At 43.8% G+C, this 27397-nt stretch overlaps 1 protein-coding gene across 1 annotated transcript; it reads right to left on the reverse strand.

Moving 5' to 3' along the window:
* Positions 1–3443: 3443 nt before the first annotated feature.
* LOC115471200 lies at positions 3444–5031 on the reverse strand. Its single transcript, XM_030204901.1, has 2 exons — positions 4478–5031; positions 3444–4138 (listed from the first exon to the last, which is right to left on the reverse strand). Exons 1-2 carry the CDS (start codon positions 4878–4880, stop codon positions 3768–3770), a joined length of 774 nt encoding a protein of 257 aa, XP_030060761.1. The 5' UTR covers positions 4881–5031; the 3' UTR covers positions 3444–3767.
* Positions 5032–27397: the final 22366 nt, after the last annotated feature.

The following is a 27397-nucleotide window of genomic DNA, read 5'->3' on the forward strand; positions in this document are numbered from 1 at the left end:
TTTGGGAGAAATTATTGTTACCCGCATCATGAAGAACAATAGGGAGCCATATCACCTTGGGGGTCTTTTACTAAAGATTAGCTCGCGTTATCTGCAGCAGGGCTCATAGGAATAAAATGGGACCTGCTTCCGATAACTCAAGCTAACCTTTAGTAAAAGATCCCCCTTATCTCTAATTATAGACAGGTGGCCTCTATACCAGGGGCGTAGCTGCTATGGGGCCATGGGGGCCGGGGCCCCCGTAGATTTGGCCATGGACCCCCTGCCAACGACCCTCTCAACCCCCCCCTCCCGCCGCCAACCCCGTCTCCGTCTGCTACCTTTGTTGGTGGGGAACCCCAACCCCCGCCAGCCGAAGTCTTCTTGCTTCGTTTGGTTTCTGAGTCTGTCTGACGTCAGTCAGAAACCAAACAAAGCAAGAAGACTTCGGCTGGCGGGGGTTGGGGTCTTCCGCCAGCAAAGGTAGGTGATGTCACGGCGATGGGCGGGGGGTCGTCTGCGGGCGGGCCACAGTTGTTGGAGGTGGTTCTGGCAGCGGCGGGGTGGGGGCTAAAATGTGCCCCCTCGGCTCTGGACCCCCCTAACGGCGAAGTCCAGATAACGCCCCTGCTCTATACCTTTTTTTTGTAAGTTCATAGAAAGAGTTGTGGCCCTTCAATTGATGGAATACCTTGATATTTATAATGTTTTGCATTCCCACACAATCAGGAGTAGGTCAGTAATTGGGTCACTTATTGATAAGATCCTTAAACTTCTCTGTGAAGGGAAAAAAGCCTTAGCGCTACAGTTTGACCTATCTAGTGCTTTTGATTTGGTAGATCACGAGATTCTTCTTTGAATATTGGGAGATCTGGGTGTGACTGGAAAGGTTTATAATTGGTTCTCTGGATTCTTAAAATATCATACTTATAGAGTTGGATGGTAAATTATCGGAAAAATTGAGTAATCCTACCAGTGTCCCACAGGGCTCACCATTATCTCCACTGCTCTTTAATGTTTATGTATACTCATTAGGCTGTGCTTTAGAAAAGCTGGATATCTATTTTTATAGCTATGCAGATGACATAACAGTGCTAGTTCCAATTATTTCTCGAGTTTCATCTTATTCAGCTGTTCTTCATAACATTCTTAATACTTTGGAATCATGGATGAAAATGCATAAGCTTAAATCAAATTCAGAGAAAACAAAATTTCTCTTGATTAGTCGTTCTGCAGGTGAAGAGGAAAATAGTGTAAGGATTAAGAAGGTTTCGTACCAATTTTCATCCACTGTCAGAGTGTTGGGGGTCTTATTGAATACTTGATTATCTTTTGAACCTCAGGTGAACACACTGGCATTTTTTTATTATATACAATTTCCGTAGGGTGTGCAACTCTTTTGAGCAGTACTAATTTCGTCTTATAGTTCAATTGCTGTTATTAAGTTTGTTGGACTATTGTAACATCATTTATTTTGGGTGTTCTAAACAATTATTGAAAAGGTTGCAGTCCATCCAGAATACTGCGTGCCGTCTGATATTGAAAAGATATGATAGTGTTTTGTTATACTTTAGAAAAAGTAACTGGTTTCCAGTGTATACCAGAGTTATGTTTAAGTTTTTCTGCCTTATTTATAAGGTTCTTTACGGACTAGCTGCACAATATCTTATTGATCACTTATTTACTTACAAAAATCTAGCACTATGCAGTGGCACATTAGAAGCCTCATTTACCAAGCTTTCTTTTCCAATAGAGGCAGAATGGGAAAACGGTCTTAGTAAATCATCAGGCCCTCTGAAAGGACATCCCTTCCTCCTTGTTCTTGAATGTGTTGTTTCAGACAGTGGGGGGAGGGATCGTGGAGTCAGAAGTCTCAGACAGTGGCTCCTAAGTTTTTGGGCTGGGTCTTAGACTGAAAAAAAATTTATCAAGACCTGCTATATAGAACTGTCCAATATCCTGATTGGCTCAAAGGATGCTAAGGGGGTCATTTTCTATACATTGCCTAAAGTTAGATGCCAGGATGATGTGCACTAAACATCTTACTAGTATTCTGTAAACCATGTGTGTAACTACTAGGCCCACCCCGACCCGCTCATGCCCCTCCAAGTCCACCCCCCCCCCCCCTTGTAGTTGTACCCTATGGAATCTGCAAGCATAATTTGTAGAATACCGACTAATGGTAGTTACATGTGTAACAGCTAATTAGTGCCAACTAAGACCAATTATAGCCAATTAGTAGCTAATTAATCTATTATGTAATGACCACAATTGACATTCTATAACTTGCACACACAACTTTTAGCGCTAAGTGTAAAATTGTGCATGCAGGTTTATAGAATCAGAGGGTAAATGCACAGCTCACAAAGCACTTTGCAAGTAATTTTACCAACCTTTTCTGAATGTAAAGCCTGTTTTACACACAGAATAGGGCTTTTATAAAATTGTGTGACCATCTATGTGCATACAAAGTAGGCACATTAACATTGACAACACTACTTGTATTCCGCGATATACCTTGTGGTTCAATGCGGATGACACTATAATGAAACTGGAAATACATCATTCGCCCACATACATCTATACAACTCCTATCTTGAACTAATAGGCTGCTACCTTACTCAGAAGAATTTGAAGACATATTTCCTAAATAAATAGGTTTTAACTTGTTTTCGAAAAGAGAAATAACTTGTAGAGGAAAGCAGAGAAGTTTGAACCTCATTAACCTCAGCAACTTAAAATGATAAAAGATTATCAAATAGCTTCAATATTTTCGAAGCCTTTAAAGAAGGAAAACTAAACAGAGCCATGGAATTATATCCCCCCTCAGCTGTCTCTTTTCCAAACTGAAGAGTCCTAACCTCTTTAGCATGTCCTCATATGGGAGGAGTTCCATCCCCTTTATCATTTCTTTGAACCTTTTCTAATTCCGCTATATCTTTTTTTTTAAACACAGTGACCAGAACTGAACACAATACTGTAGGTGAGGTCGCACCTTGGAGCGATACAGAGGCATTATAGTATTCTCAGTCTTATTTGCCATCCCTTTCCTAATAATTCCTTGCACCCTGTTTGCTTTTTTGTCTGCCACCACACACTAGGCAGAAGATTTCAGTATATTATCTACAACGACACCTAGATCTTTTTCTTGGGTGCTGACCCCCAAATGGACCCTAGCATCAGGTAACTATGATTTGGAGTGTTCTTCCTAATGTGCATTACTTTGCATTTATCCACATTAAATTTCATCTGTTATTTGGATGCCCAGTCTTCCTGCAATTTTTCTCAGTCCACATATGTTTTAACAACCTTGAATAGTTTTGTGTCATCTGCAGATTTAATCACCTCACTTGTCTTTATGTTTTCCAGATCATTTATAAATATGTTAAATAGCACTGGTCCCAGTACCGATCCGGAACTCCACTATTCACCCTCCTCCATTGAGAGAAATGGCGATTTGACCATACCCTCTGTTTTCTGTCTAATAATCCAGTCTTATATTTACATTTGTTTATTGTTTTTAAACATTTAACAAGGACACACTTGTTAATGTAATACAGCCATATAACGTTCCAAAGAAAATTAATAATATTTTAAGAAGAAAAAAGAAAAGAAAAGCAAACATTCAATAACTTCCTCTTAACATAGTAGTTATTGCCTCCTTAGACCACATTAATTATGGGGAGGTGGAAATGAATTAGAGAAGATTTATAATACATAGTAAATCAAAAGTAACACAGTGGCATAACATACCCAATTTATACTTATAACTGTTTTGAATCAAGAAATTATATTAGGTGATCCGGTGAATAAAAGGTGTATTTAACCTGACCCAGCTTTACAATGCATTTACACGGATATGCCAAAAAGAATATCCCTCCTATTGCAGATGTTCTAGATTTCAATGCCAAAAAGGCTTTTCTTCTAAGTTGAGTAGACTTCGTGACATCCGGGAAGATCTGAACCTTAATACCACCGAAACGGGTCTTTGAATTTTTAAAATAAAGTCTCATTATATTATTTAGGTCCTGTTCAAAAATCAATGACACAATCAAAGTGGATCTTACTGCTGTTTCATCTAAGGTTTGTTCCAGTATAGCTGATATGCTGTAGGAATCCAAATTTGCGTTGTGAGGTTGTTGTTCTTTCTCCATTTCTCCTTTGGGAATAGGAAGATAATATAACTTATTTATGGGCGGAACTGTTTCAAGAGGCATCTTTAGTACTTCATTAAGATATCTTTTAAACATATCATATGGAGTAATCCCAAGTAACTTAGGAAAATTTAGCAAATGCAAATTTAGTCTCCTATTAAAGTTTTCAATCTGTTCAATTCTTTTTTGGATATCAGTGTTATCTTTTATCGCAGCTAGTTTAAAGTCCTGTAAAGAATCAACATTCTTTTGCATGTTTTGTACTTTTTCAGCTATCTCTGCTTGTAACAAGTCCACTTTAGTATTTAACTCTATAAATTTATTATTAAAGGCACGAACTTCACCTGATGTCTGCTGGAGGGTTAAATCCATTTCATTCAGCTTTTTCCATATCATTCTGAGATTTACTTCCTGTTCTTTCTCTGAGGCTCCTGCCTCTACTCTCCGCGTCTCCCGTAACGAGTCCAGCCCCTCACAGGAGCCTGCAGCCAAAACACTTCCGGTAGGCTGTATCACTCCTCCTGGAACCGTCAGCGACGCCGGACAAGGAGGTTTCAGTGTTGCTAGTGGAGAGAGAGATATTTCCTCTTCCTCTGCTTCCCCAGAAGTCCCTGCTATGGGATCCATATCTCTTTTTTCATGGGAGACCGGCGCGAAAAACCGCTCGAGCCCCGGTTGTGACGATGAAAGAGTCGAGGTAGGTGGGGGAACTACTCTCATCAACCCCTTGCGTTTAGTATGGGGCATCTTTAAGCAAGAAAAAGTTCTTTCACCAGTCGGGACTTCAGAGCTGCTTTCAGCGCGTCTTGTTATGCCGCCATCTTGATTCCGCCCCCCCAATAATCCAGTCTTAATCCACAATAGAATATTGCCTCCTATTCCCGTGACTTTTTCATTTTCTCAGGAGTCTCTCATGAGGAACTTTATCAAAAGCTTTCTGAAATTTTTTTATATTTTTTACACAAAAGATTAGATTCCTATAGATTAGAGATACATATTTCTATTCAGTAAAAGAGTATATAATCAAATACCAAACAACAGGTCTAGTATCTGTTCCTTATCTGTCAATTAGCTGTCTGTAGGCTAGCAAAATCAGGCCTTGTTTCCCAGTGACCTTTCATTCTTGGGTATTTGCTTTTGTTTTGTAAGTAAGCCAATATCAACAGCTAAGTTATTTTCTTTCCGTGCTTCATGATTTACCATGTGACCTTTATGACCTACCTTTTTAAAAATCTTTTGTTTGCTTTATAAACAGGGCAGGATGAGTAAATAACCATTGTTTGAGAAGTATAACCTAATTTATAATCCATTAATAGGAAATACCTCTTGCTGTTAAGCCTGCCAAACTAATCTGTAGCCCAGGAGTTTAAGACTGAAATTAGTAACTTGATATAGGCAAAAATATTAATTTACAGTGCCTTGTAAAAGCATTCATACCCATTTATGGTTTTTCACATTCCACCGTCTTAATATAATTCAGTATTCATATGAATTTTTCATTGATCTACACAAAATACTCTATACTTTCAGCATTATGGTGATGACATTGTTATTTTTTCCCTGTTACTTCATCTTTCCTGAAGTTCCCAGCTCTCTAAACTGTTTCTGCTTGACCAGCAATTTTAATGTCTTAAGTACTGTTTGTTTCTAGAGACCATACTCGAGTTCTGCCTGAATTTTAGATGTTTGGTAGTTTAAGGTTCCATTACGTACTGAAGTTGGTATCTTGACATTTTACTGGACTCTTATCTTGATATGTTAGCTCAGATGAAGCATACCTTGGCATCAGTACTTTATAAACTGTGGCTTTTACCTGGGTTTAAGCCCCTTTTGGAACCATGTCATTTTTGATTGGTGTTAACAAGCCTTTGTCCTTCCTGTTTTAGACTACTATAATTTTTTATATGTTGGCCTTTTTTCAACTACCCCTTGAGCACTTCAGCTTTCATAACATGCAGCGGTCCACCTTTTGATAGTGTCAAAAAACTGATTATATTGTACCATGTCTGGCACTTTTGCCTCTAGTGGTTTTGCCTCTAAATTGGTTGCCCGTCAAAAAATGTTCTAAATCTAAGACTTTACTTTGTCTTAACAGGTCATATTCACATTTCCATCTACTAAATCAATTCATAAGAGTTTTGCACATGCATTCTGTGGTGCTACCATCACTTTAGAATGCTCATCCTGTTCATTGATGTCAGAAAATGGATTTTCAAACTTTAGGAGGCAGCTTAATACAGTTTTATTTGAAGAGGATTTTGATGTTACTGATTGATTTGGTTTAAATTTTTATCTATTATATTTATGATATTGTCTGTCAACTAGAGTTACTAGTGTGCTGTAATGACATTAGTACATATTATTTTACCACAGGGCCTTTTTATGCAGTGGGACCTAGTTTATAATAACAACCACATATTACTACTACTACTTAGCATTTCTATAGCGCTACTAGACGTACGCAGCGCTATATACTTGAACATGAAGAGACAGTCCCTGCTCGACAGAGCTTACAATCTAATTAGGACAGACAAACAGGACAAATAAGAGAAAGGGAATATTAAAAGTGAGGATGATAAAATAAGGGTTCTGAACAAGTGAATAAGGGTTAGGAGTTAAAAGCATCATCAAAAAGGTGGGCTTTTAGCTTAAATTTGAAGACAGCCAGAGATGGAGCTTGACGTACTGGCCCAGGAAGTCTATTCCAGGCATATGGTGCAGCAAGATAAAAGGAACGGAGTCTGGAGTTAGCGGTGGAGGAGAAGGGTGCAGTTAAGAGAGATTTACCCAGTGAGCAGAGTTCCCGGGGAGGAGTGTAGGGAGAGATGAGAGTGGAGAGGTACTGAGGAGCTGCAGAGTAAATGCACTTATGAGTCAATAAGAGGAGTTTGAACTGGATGCGGAAACGGATAGGGAGCCAGTATGTGGTAACACAGCATCACACAATAACTGTAGTTGTATGTTGGTTTGTGAGAATCTGGAATGTACTCATTATTATAAATATGTAGATAATTTAAAAAAAACATGAAAGAACAATTATAAGAACATAAGAATAGCCATACTGGGTCAGACTAGTAGTCCATCTAGCCCAGTATCCTGCTTCCAACAGTGGCCAATCCAGGTCACAAGTATCTGGCAGAAACCCAGTTAGTAGCAACATTCCATGCTACCAATCCCAGGGCAAGCAGTAGCTTCCCCCATGGCCATCTCAATTACTTAAATAATAATTACAAAATCATAAAGTATTGATTGTATGAGTCTTCATACCTCTTGACTCAATACTTGCCTCTTGTGCACCAAAACAATCTTTTCTACTGGAAAGAAAATTCTAGAACAAAAGGCCATGAAATGAGGCTCTGAAGGGGCTCAGAAGCATTGCCAACAAATATTTTTTAATCAAAAGGGTGAGTGATGCATGGAACAAGCGGAGGCTATAACAATAACGGACTTTAAAAAAGCCTAGGATAATCACAGAGGCACTTTATTTGCAAAAAATGTGGAGAGAGAGCAGAAGAGTGACCTAGTAGTATGTGTTTAAAGTGCCTTACTTGGATAATACAGCAGTGAGTGTTTGGAACTGGTGACCGTGTCCACACTCTGTACACCCAGGCTCAAATGGGCAAACCAGTAATAGAGAATGACACGGGGATGGGGACCCACAGTAACCATGGGGATGGGGACAGAGCCCACAGGGACGGGGACAAACTTTGTCCCCGTGTTATCTTCTACTTTGAAGCCTGTTAATGAACTGGATTGTTATTTATGTTTGAGTGATGCCTACAGCAATATTTAGATTTTTGGGAAAAACAAGCAAACATCCTGGCCATAACTTTCAAAATTTTCATTGGGGATCATGTACATCCCGCTACCAGCACATCTTCTAAGAAGACATCTTCTATTGCAGGAAGAACTATGGAAGAAAGGAGAGCTAGATTGAATCCTGAGATTATTAATGACTTCTTATTCATCCACAGATTAAAAAATCATAACAGTGCTTCATAGGGCATGCTTTTCCCCTCTAGGACATACAGAACGAGTTATATTTTATACCCCTGGATATTTTAATAGTGTGAATTAGGATTCCTTGATGTAGTAGAAATCAGCTGTTGGGGTTTGAAGGGTAGAGGGTGGAGGTGGGAAGGAGGGTTATTATAGCTGCTCGTTGTTATTATTGTTTTCTATTTGTAATTTATACACAACAATTACACGGCATATTGTTCCTTTTTATATACTTTAATAAAACGATTTACATATAAAATCATAAGTGTTTGAGGCTTCTTAAGATGAGGACAGAGCCCACGGGGATGGGGCGGGGACGGGGACAGACCTTGTGGGGACGGAGACAGGGCTTGCAGGGATGGGGTAGGGATGGTGACAGAATCTGCAGGGATGGGGTGGGGACGGAGACAGAACCCACAGGGCGGGGAAGGGAACAAACTTTATCCCTGTGTCATTCTCTAACCAGTAAGACTCCAGGTAGTGAAAGAAGTTATAAAAGGAGTGTTCACTTTAAAAAAATAGAGCACCTTGGGATATGGAGTCATATGAAGAGGCCAAGTCTGAATGCCAAGCTATATTCTGGAAGGGGGGAGAGACAAAACAGGAAGGATAAGAAGCAAGCGACTGATGGAAAATGGAGTCTTGTACTTTCAATAATGCTTTCCTCTGCCAAGACAGTCACTAAAGAAGTGACAGTCAGAGATACCACTGGAAAGGGGACTTTCCTACCAAATACACACTAGAGGAGGAACTTTGCTGAGTTTAGTAAGCTGCTTGAATAGAGGTTGAATTTTATTTTGCACAGCAACGTTACTCATAACTAGCCTTGTAAATTAACCCTTCCTGGTAAAAAGTGAAAATGCTGTCATTGCCTTCATAGTCAGTCCAAAAGCCCACTGAATTGGAGATTGTATACTACATGTGGAACCCTCACAGGCTATCAGAATTAATGACAAGAGAAAGTAATATGAAATATCATAAATCTTATCATAAATTTAGGCAACCATGCAACAGGATCCATCTGACAGACCACAGTGCTAACATTAACTAGCAGCTGGGTCTGTCTGGCAGGCTGCAATTACAGTAAAGGCTAAAAGTCCTAGCAGAAATGTAGGTGGGCCTATCTGGTAGGCCGCATATCTGGGCAGTAGCCATACTGGTATTGGCAGTTATAATGATTAGAATTGAGCTAGCAGCTGACTTGATCCTGGCTGAAACTCAGATGCTCACATAGCCAGATCTGTGTGACAGGCAACACTTGGGACCTAAGAGGTGGTGTTTTGGCAATTCTAGTATTGCAGCTATTTAGATTCTTTCAGATCTTGGTGCTTAGACAGAGAAAAGCGAGGTGTTGACTATGAACAAAGTGGGGGGGGGGGATCATGTCATCTGCCCAGAATGACAGAGAAAAAACCACTGCCTTGGACAAGAAGAGAGATTGTACAGTCATATTCTATGTTGGGCACTGGGATATATTATACTATGGACATGAATACTTGCACAGACTGTATATATTAATTGAACTTCATTTCGTTTACCAGTCCAGGACAAATAGGTTATGCACAATTTTTGCCAACTTTTATAGAATTAGGGGGTTATCGCGCAACTGAATAGGGTGTGTCGGTGTAGAAGAAATATGGGCGTATCACAGGCATTTTGCCTAGTGAACGTCACAACTTTTATATGACATGGTGCACTTAGGCGTACTGACCTATGCCTGCCATTGAGTTGGCATAAGTGGCCGTGCCTATATTTTGGTGTGCCAGTGCTGCCATACACCTATAACAGCTTAGGTGTACCTAAGTGTGGCTTTTTTGTGGCACCTAATTTAGGAGATCAATTTATAGAATTGCCACTAGAGTGTCATACACTGTAGGCCCAATATAATGTAGGTATTAGGACCCAAGTTAAGTGAATCTGTGTTTATATCTCTTTTAGCCATTAATAATTACATATGCGACAACCCAACACCATCAAACTACCAGTCAGAAAAGACATTGTGTTAAGCATTATTCAGGTACATGGGTGAAAAGAAAGAAAGAAAAAGAATGCAACAGTTAAATATCTTGTTAGAAAATTTTAAACACATGTTATAATCTGTGCAATGTTTTATCAAATAATAATATGTAATAGTGATTCCTATGTAACTTTTTAAAAAATCTAACATTTATTTTAATATGTACAGAAATATTTGTAGAGCCTAGCCTATAAATAGATTTTTACACTAACAATTTCTTGTTGCATTGTTTTAACATTTGTACGGTGATATTCTATTCAAAGTTGTGAGTCTTATGAATAAAGAACTCATAAAGCTGTTGTTTGTATTTGTTTGAATTATATTCATGCTCTCTTTGACCAATTATCTAAATGCTAATTCATGTGTGAGAAGTTTTCAGAGCTGAGGTATGGAATGTGTTGACTTAGAAAATAAGATCTAAGCTTAGTTTCATTCCTCCCAATATTCAAATCCATTCAACCAGCTAGGAATGGCACCTCATTTAGCCGGCTATCTGCAAATTTTCAGCAGGACATGGTCGGCCATGATCCTTTGAAAATATGCAGTTAGCAGCTAGTGGATTGCCAGTTATATCACGTGATATAACCAGCTATCTGCTGATTTTCAGCAAGAGTTGGCGGCCATGTTTAGCTGTGTGCGTATCTAGTATATCTTTGACCAGTTTGAAATTGACCAGCCAGTGCCAAATATTGGCTTGGCCAGTTAATTTCAAACTTGCCAAAAATAAACCTGATATTCAGTGCCGGTCACTGAAAATTGCCTGGCATTGAATATCTAGCATCACCACGGAGGTTAGAGTCAGGTCCTTATTTGGCAATCTGACCCTTGGAGCAGTACCACAAGACTATCACTAGAGCTTAGCTAACACCATTTTGAATAGGACCACAAGCGGGGCAGGAGAGAGGGTGGGTTCGCTATTCCCCCATCACCACCACTACCACCACCATATTCCCGGTGAATTGGCCTGCTGGGAAACTGTATCTTAAAGCATAGGGAAAGAGAGAGAGACTGTGGGTTAAATTTGTGTATATTTAAAAGCAAGGTAGCATAAAACTCTTGTGTTTGAATTTTTATAGGCTCTTAAGCCAATTAAGAGGATAGGAGAGAATTTCTCAAAATTCCGGAAGTAAAACAAGACAAAAAAAAACGGGAAAAAAAAAAACAGTGCAGAGAAGGCACTAAAAAGTTAAAAAAAAAAAAAAAACAAACATGCACCAAGATGGTGTGAGGAGCCAGGGACAGTGTGTTCTGTCCTCACAGCGGATGAGAAGAGATCACTGGTCCTGCACTCTTGCAGCAGGCACAAAGGCACCCATGCATGTGCAGTGGGGACACTAGCGCATGCTCTTAAAGACATAAGCTTTAAAAGTGCACCACATCAGGTGATGTGAATGACATCCCCCACATATGAGAATATGGCTTCTTGTCCTTGGAGAATCCATTTTTAGGTTCATATAAAGTCATTACTTGTTAATAAAAGTAGCTAGAAGCCTTTCCTCAGGCCTCAGTCCCTTCTCTGGTATGCCAAATTTATACCCTGAATGCACCAGGAGAAAAGCCTCACTTTCATTGGCTTCCAAACTCACTCATTGGGATGGGCACCCTTGGCATCTTTGCACTCTGGTCCAACACCATCCCTCCCCTCCTTAATCCTCCCCCCTCCCACCAACCCTGCTGCTTCCAGCAAAAAAACAAAGTCAATATAAAGGGGCGGAGCTGCTGTCTAGGCCAGTGGTTTTCAACCCAGTCCTCAGGGACCACTTGGCCACTTGAGTTTTCAGGATACCCACAATGAGTATGCATGGGATACATTTGCATAGAAAGGAGGTAGTGCATGGAAATGTATCTCATGCATATTCATTGTGAGTATCCTAAAAATCCGACTGGCCAGGTGGTCCTTGAGGACTAGGTTGAAAACCACTGGTCTACGCTGCACAACTAATGGCTATGCCAGTCCCACCCTTTCTTACTTTTGAGGCACAGAACCAGCAGATCCATCAGTGGCATGACCTAGGTAGTGGCTCCGTACCTTTGTGCTGCATTTATTGCAGCAGAAAATAAAAAAAAAGAAAATATTGACCATAGATAGACAAGGTTTAATCAAGATGAATCAGCAAGTATTGCTATGGCGAAACATGGAATTTTTCTGCTTGAAAATTGTATAGCAATTGTTTATGATGTGCATTTCCTTTGTCCAGCAGGTGGTGACTGTCATTTGTTTGTAAAGTTGTTATAGAACTGTCAGTTTCTTCTTCCCGCCAAAAGCTGTTAGCTTAAGCCAGTTATGGCAAACCTTTCAGAGACCGAGTGCCCAAACAGCACCCAAAATCTAATTATTTATCGCAAAGTGCCATTCCCCTCCCCCTCTCGTCCCCCTCCCTCTTGTCCCCCCTCCACCTCCCCCCGAGTTCCAGGGTCCCCCTCCCTCCCAGTTCAACAGGATCCCCCCTCCCTCTGAGTTCCGCAGGGTCCCCTCTCCCTCCCAGTTCCAGGGCCAGGGTCCCCTCTCCCTCCCTCCCAGTTCCAGGGTTGTCGTGGGAGGAGGCCGAATGCTGCTCATTCAATGACTCTCTCCTATCAGCATTTTCCTACTGCTGTGGTAGCCAATCTTTGTGCCCCACAAATGGAACGGTGTTTTATTTAATCCTGCAGTGCTGTCATAGTGAAAACACACCAGCAACCCTACATGGAGGCTGGTCTGACAAGGAAAACCAATGGCGTCAAAGACAAAAGCTCTTCCAGAGCAGCCCGCATTCCCTTCGTCCAAGCACCAGGGCTCACCTCCGAATAAAAGTCATACCTGGTCAGGGTTAAGGTGGCGGCGGCAGCAGCAGCAGTGAAAAGCGTGCTGACTCGGCGCACCTTCAGCCTTCCCTTCTGTCTCTCAAGCTCTATGGTCCCGCCCTTGTGGAAACAGGAAATGAGGGCGGGACCACAGCTTGAGAGACAGAAGGGAAAGCTGAAGGCTTTTCACTACTGCTGCTGCTGCCGACGCCACCTTAACCCCGACCAGGTATGACTTTTATTTGGAGGTGAGCCCTGGTGCTCGGAGGGCGGGGCGGCTGGAACTGGCTGAGGCGACGGTGCGTGTGCCAACAGAGAGGGCTCTGTGTGCCCTCTCTGGCACACGTGCCATAGGTTCGCCATCACTGGCTTAAGCTGTGAGGTATTTTTTTAGTTGCAGATAAGGGAGTGGAAAGAAAAGGTTCTCTTTTCCTGAGACCCTGTGAACAGTTGGACTTCATAACCTGTGAGCAGCTATATCTTGTTCCTGAACTCCCCAGGTACTATTTAGGTAGTGGATAAATGTTTAGATAAGTTTTATATTTGATCCATATTCAGTTCCCTCTTATTGCCTGTTACTTTTCCATCTGTTTTATATAGTTCACTGTTCAATTTCTGTGATAATAAACCTAAAGTGTATTAACTCTGCTGTGTTGGACTGACCTGTAATCCTGGTATTTTGTGTTTTGGTCCGTGGGTGCTTTCTGGGAACTGTGGGACCCCTGAGAATGTGACTCCAGTAACCTAGAAATCACAGGGGAATCACCTGAGAGTGGGAGACGCACCCAGAGGCAAGTGAGCCAAGTCAATGGGATGAAGGGTGCTAGTGTAGAGCACAAATGGCAAGTGCAGGCGGACCTGAGTTTTGCTGGGGACAGACCCTCCAGGTGGTCACAGGGTTAGCCCCAGGTGGGTGGCTAGGCATTTTGTCACAATTCCCTTACCAATTTATTAGATTTTTTTGAAGGTACAAAAAACATGTGGATAAAGGTGAGCTGGATGATGATGGTGGATATTTGTAGCTTGCTCTATCCCCAAATTAGGTTCAGAGCAGGTTAACAATACAAGACAAGGATACATAAATCCAGAAATACATTAATATTAATTACTAGTAAAAAAGGCCCGTTTCTGACACAAATGAAACGGGCGCTAGCAAGGTTTTCCTCGGAGTGTGTATGTTTGGGAGAGTGTATGTGAGAGTGACTGTTTGAGAGTCAGAGTGAAAGTGTGAGTGTGTGAGAGAGAGAGAGAGTGAGTCTGGGTGTGAGTGTGTTTGTGAGAGAGTGTGTGTGTGAGAATGAGAGTGTGTGCAAGTGTGTATGTGAGACACAGTGTGAGAGAGAGTGTGTGTGTGTGGGCGAGAGAGAGAGTGTGTGTGAGACACAGATTCTCTGTGAGAGTGAGTGTATGAGACCAAGCGAGTGTGTGAGTGACTGTGTGGCACACAGAGAGTGAATGTGATATAGTGTGAGACAGAGTGTGTGAGAGTGAGAGTCAGAAAGACATTGTATATGAGAGAGAGAGTGTGAGCCCTGCCCTCCCAATCCATGCCCATCTGTCCCCTGCCCCCTCCATTAATCCTTTTCCAGCAGTTCCCCTCTCTCCCTGAGCCCTGCCCTCCCAATCCATGCCCATCCATGCTCCTCTGTCACCTGTCCCCTCCATTCATCCCTATCCAGCAATTCCCCTCTCTCCCTGAGGCCTGCCCTGCAATCCATATCCATCCATGCCCATCTGTCCCCTCCATTCATCCCTATCCAGCAATTCCCCTCTCTCCATGAGCCCTGCCCTCCCAATCCATGCCCATCCATGCTCCTCTGTCCCCTGCCCCCTCCATTCATCCCTTTCCAGCAATTCCCCCCTCTCCCTGAGCCCTGCCCTCCCAATCCATGCCCATCCATGCTCCTGTCCCCTGCCCCCTCCATCCCTTTCCAGCATTTCCCCTCTCTGGCTGAGGCCTGTCCTGCAATCCATATCCATCCATGCCCATCTGTCCCCTTCATTCATCCCTATCCAGCAATTCCCCTTTCCCTGAGCCCTGCCCTCCCAATCCATGCCCATCCATGCTCCTCTGTCACCTGCCCCCTCCATTCATCCCTATCCAGCAATTCCCCTCTCTCCATGAGCCCTGCCCTGCAATCCATATCCATCCATGCCCATCTGTCCCCTCCATTCATCCTTATCCAGCAATTCCCCTCTCCCTGAGTCCTGCCCTTCCAATCCATGCCCATCCATGCTCCTCTGTCACCTGGCCCCTCCATTCATCCCTATCCAGCAATTCCCCTCTCTCCCTGAGGCCTGCCCTGCAATCCATATCCATCCATGCCCATCTGTCCCCTCCATTCATCCTTATCCAGCAATTCCCCTCTCCCTGAGTCCTGCCCTTCCAATCCATGCCCATCCATGCTCCTCTGTCCCCTGCCGCCTCCATTCATCCTTTTCCAGCAAGTCCCCTCTCTCCCTTCCATGACCCCCCCTCGCATCCATGCTCCTCTCCTATGTCCCAGCCTGGGCCGCCCTCTTTCCCCCCCCCTTCGCATCCATGCCCCCCCCCCTTCGCATCCATGCTGTCGTTTCTCCCCTGCCCTCCCGCTCCCATTGTTCTTCTTTACTGGCCACCCTCTTCTCTCCCCCCAACATCCCTTTTTGGTTTTTTTTCTTCTTTTTAAATTTACCTCCGTGGCGGTTCCGGCAGCGAAGCGTCAGGGAAGGAGGCGGCGCTCCCGACGTCTAGCTTTCCCTTCGCTGTGTTCCGCCTTCTTTTGACGTCATCCTTGACGTCAGAAGAAGGCGGAACACAGCGAAGGGAAGGCTAGACGTCGGGAGCGCCGCCTCCTTCCCTGACGCTTCGCTGCCGGATTTGTTTGGGGTTTTTTTTTCCGCCCTCGACGTCATGACGTTTGATGCGAGGGCGGAGCAGAGACGGCTGGCTGGCTTGAAGGCTTCACACCGCGAATCCACGAACCCTTCAGCCTGGGAGTGACGTCAGATGGCTTCATGGCTTCAGAACGTTGTCCTCAGAACGTTGAGGGTGCGTTTTATTATATTAGATGTCCTACAATTAGATTAACTACAATGTCACAGTAAAAATTTGAAAATAAATGTTTTTAACAATTTACAAAAGGATGAACATAGGTCATTCACAAAGGAAAAATATTCAACATAAAGGACTATTTTACATGCTCATCTTCCAATGTGGTATATATCATTCAGTGTAAAAAATGTAACGAAGGATGCTATATTGGAGAAACAGGCCAGATGCTTAAGACAAGATTCAATCTGCACAGACATCACATGAAAATAGCCAGTGCCAGTCAAACCCCCACCCCTGTGGGCCAACACTTCACAAGACCAGAACACTGCACCAGTGATTTCACAGTAAGAATACTGAAAGGTAATTTTAAAACAATACAGGAATACCTTTGAAATAAGAATAATTGAATATTTTGACACCCAACAAACAGGACTTAATAAGGATCTGGGTTTTCTAACCCATTATAAACCATAAAGCTGTATTTCTCTGTTTATTTCTCTGTTTATTACCCTCCTCTCAACTACCAACACCCATCCTGTTAGAATATCAGTGAAATGCTTTGATGTCCCCATGCATACCCCCACCCTCCCACTCTGTCAGACTGTCAAAGTAATGCTTTGATGTTTCTCTTATATATACTATCTGCTAACACATTTGCTTATTTCCGATCTGACGAAGAAGGGCAACCTTCGAAAGCTAATCAAGAAATGTATTAAGTTATGTCCAATAAAAAAGGTATCATCTTATTTTCTTTTCCATGTTTTATTTTGTTTGATTTCTATTGATAACCAAAAGGATGAACATAATCTTATTTCAACTGTAAGAATATTCCTACATTTTGCTATTTGAAATTTTAATGATTTCTCATAAAAACCCTTCAGTTTAACACCTCTAAAGGAAGGAAATTGCAACATAAGAGACAAAGTTCATCGACACTCAGAATTGCTCAAAAGGGATAATAATGTCAAATCAGTTGGACTATAACCCTACAAAAGTTTAAATACAAAACACCACATCTTCAAAAATTATCCATGCCTTCACCGGAAGCCACTGTAAATCAATCAGCAAAGGAGACAAATGATCAAATTTAATTCTACAAAAAAATAAGTCTGGCTGCTGTAATCTTTGCATCTGCCTTTGAGTAATACCAATATATAAAGAATTAAGTAATCTGTGACAAAACTAACATTTGCACCAATATTTTGAAATGATTGGAAATAAAATAAGAATGGACTAATTGAAGTTGTTTCAACTTAAAAGACACTTTCTGAGATAAATGTTTAATCTGATCATTCATAGTTAAAGTGGAGTACAAAATAACCCCAAGAACTCTTTAAGGTTTTGTTTATTATCAATTGAGTGCCGTCAGAACAAGGAATATACACAAGAATATTATCTATATGTATATTAAACCAGAGAACTTTTGATTTATCTGTATTCAATTTAAGATTGAAAGAAAAGGCCTAACAGCTCATTTTCTCTATGCAATTATTAATCTTGGAAAAGGTAACATCTCAAGAAAAGTTTGCAGGAATCAACATAAAGATATCAACATACAACAGAGGTTTCACACCCATCTCCATTATAGTATTTCCAAGTGAGCTCATATAGATGCTATATAGGAGTGGGGAAATAGGAGAACCCTGTGGAATCCCACAAGGAGATTTTCATGAAAAAGAAGCTACCCCATCCTTGACAACAAAATAACACCTATTTTTCAAAAATAAACTAAACCATTGAAACACAGTAGCAGTAAAACTGAATTCTGCTAACCTGACAAGTAATTTATTATGCATGACTGCAAATATATCAAATCGTAGTAGTACCATATCTACACCTTTACATAATATACTTTTAACTTTAGTTGTCAATGATAGCAAGAGTGTCTTAGTACTATGGTAATTCTTAAAACCATGTTGAGATTCATGAAGTGAATCTGTTCTCAATATATAATCAGATAGTTGAGAGCGTACTATAAATTCCATCAATTTGATGAAAAAAAGGTATATTTTAAATTGGTCTAAGGTTAGCAGCCTGAGATAACTCTGAGTCAATAAGCTTTGGTACCGGAGTTAAGACAATATAATCTCCCATGGATGGTGAAAACCATCCTTGATTTAATGCTTCATTGATCCAGTAAACTAGCCTATTTAAAAAAAAAAAAAACTTAAAGAAGGATTTCTCAACAATGCCAAAGGACAAGTATCTAGAAAGCAAGATGCTGATGAAAGCCTTTTGCCAACAGGGTGAATTTCTTCAACTGATATAGATTTAAATTTTGACCACTCTCTGTCTACAGGAATATCATATCAATGCCCTTCCATTCTTTCTTCATTCTTTACAGAACATTCTGCCAAATCAAATGATTGATAAGTCTTATTCACCTTAGTGGAAAAATAGGTTACAAGATCATTAGCTGACGCCTGAATAGCAGTAGTAAATGATGATAAACTACTTGAAGCAGTAAGTTGATTTATAATTTGAAATAATTTACTTAAATTAGGATACTCAATCTCCACGATTTCAGAATAATAAGAGGGGCATTTTTGATATGACATCTCTATCCGATTTTGGACATTTTGTTGAAAATGTCCAGAAATCAAGTGGTGAACATAACGATTTTTAAACCAGAAAAAGTCTATCTTTTTGTTTCAAAAATGTTCATTTCCTAGATGTTTTGTGCTCCGTGTATTTTTCTTCTGTGACCATTTAAAAAAAAAAACCTCCAAGGGAAAAATGCACAAAAACAAGCCATTGGGTTGTATAGAGGGCCAGCATTCTTAGTAGACTGGCCACACAGACATCCCTGCAGAGCAGTGGGGAACCCTAGGGGGCATAGCAGTGGAGTTCACATAAAAGGTCCCAGGTTCACATAAAAGGTCCCAGGTACACATCTCACGTTACCCCTTTATATATATAAAAATATTTTAATTTGGCTTTTGCTCACACCTTTTTCAGTAGTAGCTCAATGTGAGTTACGTTCAGGTACACTGGGTATTTTGTATGGTGAGCCCTCCAAAACCTACCAAAAACCTACTGTACCCAACTGGACAGAGCGATTTCAGGGGTGGAGGTATGGCAGACCCTCCAAACCACGAGACCCGGCAAATGACTAGGATTAGATAGGTTCACAGTTAAGTTTTATTAGCAATTTCCGGAGTTGCTTTTACAGCCCATGTTATTTAGAAGGGGGAGCTAAGCTTCCAAATTTTATGAGATTGGCTGGGGTTACCATTCTTCCTAAGAAGGTGAAAGACTCCTCTCTACCCCTCTCAAGTGATCTCTTTATTGGATATACAAAAAAATTCACTAGGATTTTGGCAGATCAATTGATGAGTTACATAGTAGATGACGGCAGAAAAAAACCTGCATGGTCCACCCAGTCTGCCCAACAAGATAAACTCACATGTGCCATTTTTTGTGTATACCTTACCTTGATTTGTACCTGTCTTTTTCAGTTGACTTCCTAGATTGGTCCACCCTGACCAGTCTGGGTTTATACAGGGCAGACAAGTTGGAGATAATATATGGAGGTTTCTCAGTTTGGTAGAGAGAGCTAAACAAGTTGACATGGACATGGTCCTATTCTCTGTTGATGTGGAAAAGGCCTTTGACTGGGTCTCATGTCCTTTTATGTTTAAAATATTTGACAAAATTGGACTGGGGTTGAGGCCGACCAAATTTCAATTTCAGTTACGTTACCATAACTGGCCCAGAATCCATTTTCTGCCTGGTTTCAGTTTCGGCCAAAACGTTATTTTAATTTTCGGCCCAAAATGACCATGTGTTTTCAGTGAAAGCTGAAAATTTTTGCTTTGTTCTGTTTGTCTCCCTCTCCCCAAACAAGAATTGTCCCTCCTCCCGGATCCCCCTCAAGTCCCTCCCCTAACTCAAAGTCCACCCTGGGCCTATTTTATAATCCCTGGTGCTCTAGGGGTATAGTTGGGGCAGGAGTGATCCCCTGTTACTTCTGCTCATTCTGTCTCTGCTGTCAAAATGACTACCGCGACTGGGGCTTTGCTCCTGACTACACCACTAGCCCACCAGAGAATATAAGGTAGTCCTGGGTTGGGGGGGTACTATTTGTATTTTATTTTTTTATTGTGATTGCAAGTAATGCAGTTATGATCTCGCATGATAGTTTATATGGTAAATACAGTTTTCCAAATAAATTCTTTTGATTCAAAATTTTAGCAGGAATTTAAGTCTGTAAATTTGGGATGATAAGCTCCTTAGGAATTAGCTTTTCTGTGAAGTTATGACATCATCCATCACTCCAAGTATGGCGCAAAGTCAGCCACTGTGAAAGCTTTTTAGTTTCGGTTTTCATTAGCTGAGGTCGACGTAAAGGGTAATGGATTTGATATACCGCCTTCTGGTATATAATTTTAATTAAAAATCAAGAAACCTGAAGAACACTCTTAGGGGCCCTTTTACTAAGCCGCGTAGGTGCCTATGCATGCCCAACGCACACCAATTCAGAACTAGCACCCGGCTACTGCGTGGCCCAGGCGGTAATTTCATTTTTTAGGCACGCCAGAAAATTTCTGGCACACGTCCCTAACCAGGTGGTAATCAGCATTGTACGCACGCTGATTGCCTCCTGGTAACGCATAAGACCTTACTGCTACGTCAGTGGGTTACGGTAAGGTCTCAGGCCCAAAATGGATGCAAGCCAATTTTAATTTTGCTGCATTTCCATCTTCGCCCCCTCCAAAAAAGGCCTTTTTTGCAGGTGCGCTGAAAAATGAACCTGTGTGTGTCCAATGCACGCATCTACACCAGCACAGGCCACATTCGGCGCACCTTATTACAAGGACCCCTTAACTAGGCCAAAAGGAGAGCATATCCTCTTTAAGAGTACTGCTTGTAGCCTTAAGGGAAAGGAAGCATGACACTGAATGGATGAATGAATATGAGCTAGGAGAATCCCGAAAAGACTGGAGAGGTGAAAAAGTAATGAAGGTATAAGAGATTTTATTTTTACTTTATGTACTGGTTAAATTACTTCAGTTTGTATTAATATTTTTAATGAGATATAGAATCATGGAGTTTAATGCTGGTAATGTACAGCTCATATGTTTAGATGCAGCACAGATTAATATCCTACCCTTTGTTTCCATTTTCATGCTTTCCAAGAACAGTAAATGAATGGGAGTACCCTAGTGCAGGGATTCTCAATCCAAGTCCTTGGGACACACCCAATTACTATCTACCATGAATATGCATGAGATAATTTGCACAAACTGCCTCTATGAAATGCAAATCTATCTCATATATATTCACAATACATATAATGAAAGCCAGAGTGGCAGAGTGTGTCCCAAAGACTAGGTTAAGAACCTCTGTCTTACAAGAAGAGCTGGTGCAAGGGTAGTGGGCACCCTAGGCAAACCTATAGCCTTACACCCTCCTCAATTAATTTTCAGGCCCATAGCCTAGAGTCCCTCAATAGTTTGATAAACTCAATAATCATGATCATCACGCAAATATTAAATAAAAATGCACTTAACATATCTGCTGAGTGTTCTTTGAATATGTGCATTTGTCAAGACCTATTGTTTTGCTTTGTCTGCAGCTCTGTTTTGCTGCCTTCGATAAGTTGCTGCCCTAAGTGACTGCCTAGTCTTGCCTAATGGTTGGGCTGGCCCTACCTAGGTAGAGACATTGTCAGACTCCTGCTCCTCTCCGGGCTGTCTGCGCTCTAGTTGCACCTCTCCGTGCTGTCTACAATCCAGCCGCACCTCTCCGTGCTGTCTGTACTCCAGCCGCACCACTGTCAGACTCCTGCTCCTCTCCGGGCTGTCTGCTCTCCAGTTGCACCTCTCCGTGCTGTCTACCATCCAGCCGCACCTCTCCGTGCTGTCTGCAATCCTTGCAAGTTATGCAAACCTCCCTCAGGCTTACACAGTTGTGTTCTCTCCAGCCAGTAGCCCACCCCCTAGTTCAACCCCTACCGGCTACTGGCACGTATCTGTTTCCTGGTGGAGTCCCCCTCCTCATAGACTAGCCGCCTAGGTTCTTTCCAGTCCGGCTATTAAGTCCCCGACCAGGCCTCTGGACTGGGACCTGTTCCTGGCACAGGCCCCTTTCTTTAGAGTCTCTATTCAGAATCAAATGCTTATCACACAGTTCAGCTTTTCTCAAGCACCACTATAAAGTTCCAAAGTTTCCCCTACGGTATGAATTCCTCTAGGTTTAGCCCTGCATACTGGCTACACCTAGAGACCCACCTCCCTCATTTGTCAGCACTAACTCCTGACAACCACCCACTGGGTTAAAGAATTCATACCTTTTGTTATCCAGTACACACAGCCCTCTTTCTCCTCTCCTCATGGCCCTGAGCAAATGCTGAGATATCCATTTCTTCTGTTTCCCCTCCCCCTTCCCCCCCTTGCCAATCCATCTGTTCCACCACTCCCTTCTCCCACAGGTGTTCCTCATCCCCTCCCTCTGACTTCATCTCCCAATCAACCTCCTCCCCCTTCCCCCTCTGAGAGGACTTCTCCTCCCACTCCTGCTCAGCTCGGGCTTCTGGGACTTGTAGTTCTTATAGTCCCACTCTTTCTTCTTTTGATCCCTGGCGGGCACAGATAGCCCTTTCCTCCACCACCCCTCCGGTTTGCCACCCCCTTTCTCACATACCCCCCTCTTTAAGCGATTGCTAGCCCATTTTTCCAACCTTCCCTCGTTCCCCGGGCTAGCAACCCGACTCAAGACATCTACATGAGGCAACAACTTCCCCGCTTTATGCTCAATGTGATATTGAAAGGGTTGCAATGCCAGATACCACCTCATCAATCTGGCATTGCTATCTTTCATCCGGGACAACCACTTTAAAGGGGCATGATCTGTAAACAATTTGAATGTCCGTCCCTCCAGATAGAACTGACATTTTTGTATGGCCCATTTCACGGCTAGACATTCCCTTTCAATAGTGGCATACCTCGTTTCATGAGGGAGCAACTTTCGGCTCAAATACAATACTGGGTGTTCCTCCCCCTCAAAAACCTGTGACAGCACTGCCCCCAACCCAGTGCCCGAAGCGTCCGTGTGTAGAATAAATTCTCTATCAAAATCTACGGCCCTAAGTACAGGTTCCTCACACAAGGCTTGCCGTAGGGCCACAAACGCTCCCTGCTCCACCTCCCCCCACCTTAACCGGTTGGGCCTATCCTTCTTTAACATCTCGGTCAAAGGAGCGGCCAATGTAGCAAAGTGAGGAATGAATCTCCGATAGTATCCCACTAGCCCCAAAAAAACCCCTCATCAATTTCTTGGTCTCCGGGCGGGGAAACAGTTGGATACTCTCGACTTTACCCTGTAATGGTTTTATCTGGCCATTTCCTACTTTGTAACCCAAATATTTCACCTCCCTCTGTGCAAAATAACATTTTTGGGGATTCAGTGTAAGCCCAGCTTGCCGAAAAGCCTTTAATACCTTCCCCACCTGTAGAAGATGAGACCCCCAGTCTTGGCTATGTATGATGACGTCATCTAGATACGCGGCGGCATATGCCTGATGAGGCCTCAACACCTGATCTAACAGGCGTTGGCAAGAGGCCGCTGCTGAATTCAAGCCAAATGGCATCCGCTTGAACTGAAACAGGCCAAGAGGAGTACAAAAGGCTGTCTTGGGCTTAGCTGCAGTAGAGAGCGGAATCTGCCAATAGCCTTTTGTTAAGTCCAGCGTTGACAGAAACCGGGCTGACCCTAGTCGGTCTAGTAGTTCCTCTATCCTCGGCATGGGATAAGCATCCGGGTCCGATAGAGCATTAACTTGCCGAAAATCAATGCAAAACCGCCAGGTTCCATCGGTCTTGGGCACCAGCACTACCGGGCTGGCCCAGGGGCTGTGTGATTCCTCAATCACCCCATATTCCAACATTTCCTTAACCTGCCGATTCACCTCTTGCTGCTTCATGGGTGATAACCTATACGGTCTTTGCCTTACTACCTTTCCCTCCCCCGTTACAATATCGTGCGTAATCAATCTCGTTGCCCCGGGGCAAGGAGTCAGCACATCCTTAAATTCTCCCAAAAGAGCCCTTATCTGATCTTTTTGGGGTCCCTCTAAATCCTCTCCCACCTGCAACCCCCCTTTAGAATCCATCTCCGATATCTGAGGACCGAGATCCTCCTCCGTTAAATCCTCTGCAGTCGCCCAACACACCTCCCGGGCCTGCCAAGGTTTGATCAAATTTATATGATAAGTCTGCCTCTTCCCCCGTTCATTCCTCACTTCATACGTGACTGGGCCCAACCGCCTCGTAACTATCATCGGACCCCTCCAGTTCCCACTAAATTTATGAGGACTATCTGAGACCATGATCAGCACTTTAGCCCCTATCGCCACCTCCCGGACTCGGGTCTTTTTATCATAGGCGGCCTTCTGATACTGCTGAGCCGCCTGCCATCGGCCCCTAGAGTAAACCCCCAACCGCCTCAAGCGCCCCTTTAAATCATGCAGATAAGATATTACAGTGTTATCCTCGGCTTCCGGGGGTACCCATCTTTCTCTCACTATATCTAAGACCCCCCTTGGTGCCCGCCCAAAGAACAACTCGAAGGGCGACACCCCTAGGGTGGCCTGCACACACTCCCTCGTGACATACAGGACAAAGGGCAGCAATTGATCCCATTTCTCCGTGCAAGAGCCCACTCCCTTCCTAAGCAAAGTCTTCAGGGTCTTATTAAAACGTTCTACCAGGCCATTGGTCTGCGGGTGATATGCAGCCGTACAAATGTGAACAATCCCGAAGGCCTCCCATACCTGTGCTAGAACCCGTGATCTAAAGTTAGACCCCCGGTCAGTCAGCACCTCCCGAGGGAATCCTACTTCACAGAAAATGTGAATAAGTTCCGCAGCAATAACTTTAGCCGAAATGCTTCGTAACGGAATGGCCCAAGGAAACCTGGTGGCCATATCCATGATTACTAAGTATAGGAGAACCCCCGAGTCGATTTTGGAAGAGGACCAATTATGTCCATCGCAATCCTGCCTAGGGGAGTCCCTATGCGGGGCAAAGGATGTAAAGGGACTCTCCCTGGACCCTGTTCGGCCACCTTCTGACATAAAGGGCAAGACTCACAATACTTTTCCACCTCTTTATATATCCCGGGCCAATAAAAGCGCCGTAACAATTGGGAAACCGTATTCTGAGCTCCTTTATGTCCCCCCAGAGGATGATCATGAGCTACCCGTAACAGTAGATTCCTAAATCCCCTCGGCACCACTAACTGGCTCCGTCCCCCCTCTCCTCCGTTTCCTGCAGGTGTCCGAAACAGAAGGCCCTGCTCTATCACAAACCCAGGTCCCTGCACCTCCTTGTCCCCCTCCCTTGCCCGCGTCCAAGCATATTGCAGAGTAGGGTCGGCTTGCTGTTCCCTCTTAAAAGAGGGGAATTGTTCCTGCACCTCCCCTGCCTCCTCAGGGAAATCCGCCGTCTGCTCCAAGTCTTTCATAGACTGAGCCCGCTGACGCTGCCCCGCCTTCCTATGCCCCCCCGAATCCCTGGTTTTCCCCGGGTTCCCCAATATCTCCATCTGAAACGGAAATATCTGGGCCAAAGCCTGCTCCTGCTCCGTCCCCTCCGCACCCCGTTGGGACCGGGTAACCACTAACCCCTCTCTCTCCTTCAAATATTGCGAAAATGGGGGCCAATCCCTTCCTAAGATAAGGGCCTGAGGCAACCTAGGTAGTACCGCCACCCAGACCCAATGAGCCCCCAAAGGTCCTACGATCCTCACCTGCCGCAACGGGTACCTACTGGAAGTCCCATGTACACACTGTATGGTGACCTCTCGCCCTTTCTTCCCCCCTCCCCCAACCCCCTTTTCCCTGATCCTCTCCCACAAGGACTGGGCTAGCATAGTTTGGTCTGCTCCAGAATCCAACAGCCCCTCCACCCCCACCCCCATCACTTCTACCCGTTGGCAGAACTCCTCCCTGCCCCCCTTTCCCCCTCCGGCCACCAATTGTAACTTCACCACACAGTCTCTCCTCACATGGCCCTTCCGCCCACAACGATAACACATTCTTTCTTCCCCTTTTCTCCCCTCCCACACTCTCATGCCCCTACCTTCGGGAACCTGATGCCCTTTTGGACCTCCCAATCCCCCTCCCGGCGTGGTTCCCCTGTGGGCACAATGCTGCGACTCTAGGAAACAATCCATGCTCTGGATTGCCTCCTCGAGGGTACTGCAGCCCCGCTTAAACAAGTCAACCTGAAGCCCTCTAGGTAAGGACTCCAAGAACTGTTCCAGCACCAGGTCTTCCATTACCTGTTGCATGGACCGTCTTTCAGGCTCTAACCATTTTCCTGCCAAATCACTTAGTTTCTGAGCAAGTACCCTAGGTGTCTCTCCCTCCCCCCACCTGAACTCCCGAAACCTCCTTCGGTACGTATGCTTGCTTAGCCCAAACCTATCCAAAATAGCGGCTTTCAGCCTTGGGTAGTCTGTTATTTGGCCTGTAGGTAGGGCCCGAAAAGCCGCTAAAGCTTCCCCAGCCAGCGCAGGAGCTAGTCTTAGGGTCCATTGCTCCTGAGGCCATCCTGCTGTCACCGCCACCCTCTCAAAGGCCCCCAGATAATCTTCGATATTATCTGCTTCAGTTAATTTTCCCCAAGGTAACCAGTTCACCCCCACAGGTCCTACCAGTCCAGCAGCCCCTTCGCCCCGCACGGTTGTCCCACTTTCGTTAGGTCCGGACATTCGTCCTCCAGTCCGCAGAAATTCCTGAAATAGGTCCAAAAGTGGCTGCTGCTGTGCTCGGGAAGCTGCCAACGACTCCTCCATAAGCTTATATGCCATCTCTTGTTGCTTTTGAAATTGGTGAGTCATAAAGGCAAACATCTCTTTCGGATCCATCCCGATAACTTTGATCTTCTTCCTATAAGAAAACACAAGAGAAAACAAAACCCAAGTGTGGACTTTCACAACACTTCCACTCCGCCCTCCAATCCCCCCCTGCTCCCACTATGCTCACCGGAAGCAGGAGGTTTGTTCGCCTTCGGGTTCAAGCTCCCCAGCTTTCTGGTCCGTCTCGATCCTCCGTCCTCCTCCTCGGCTTACTGGAACTCGGGCTCGACCGATCCCACCACTGCCACCAAATGTCAGACTCCTGCTCCTCTCCGGGCTGTCTGCGCTCTAGTTGCACCTCTCCGTGCTGTCTACAATCCAGCCGCACCTCTCCGTGCTGTCTGTACTCCAGCCGCACCACTGTCAGACTCCTGCTCCTCTCCGGGCTGTCTGCTCTCCAGTTGCACCTCTCCGTGCTGTCTACCATCCAGCCGCACCTCTCCATGCTGTCTGCAATCCTTGCAAGTTATGCAAACCTCCCTCAGGCTTACACAGTTGTGTTCTCTCCAGCCAGTAGCCCACCCCCTAGTTCAACCCCTACCGGCTACTGGCACGTATCTGTTTCCT

This window comes from Microcaecilia unicolor, chromosome 5, assembly GCF_901765095.1.
Source record: "Microcaecilia unicolor chromosome 5, aMicUni1.1, whole genome shotgun sequence".
Taxonomy (NCBI): Eukaryota; Metazoa; Chordata; class Amphibia; order Gymnophiona; family Siphonopidae; genus Microcaecilia; species Microcaecilia unicolor.

Excerpts from the sequence above, each read along its gene's own strand:
- LOC115471200 (XM_030204901.1), bottom strand. The coding sequence starts at position 4,880 with ATGCCCCATACTAAACGCAAGGGGTTGATGAGAGTAGTTCCCCCACCT. Across the intron at positions 4,139-4,477 it reads AACCCTCCAGCAGACATCAG|GAGAAATGGAGAAAGAACAA; the intron begins GTGAAGTTCGTG and ends CTATTCCCAAAG.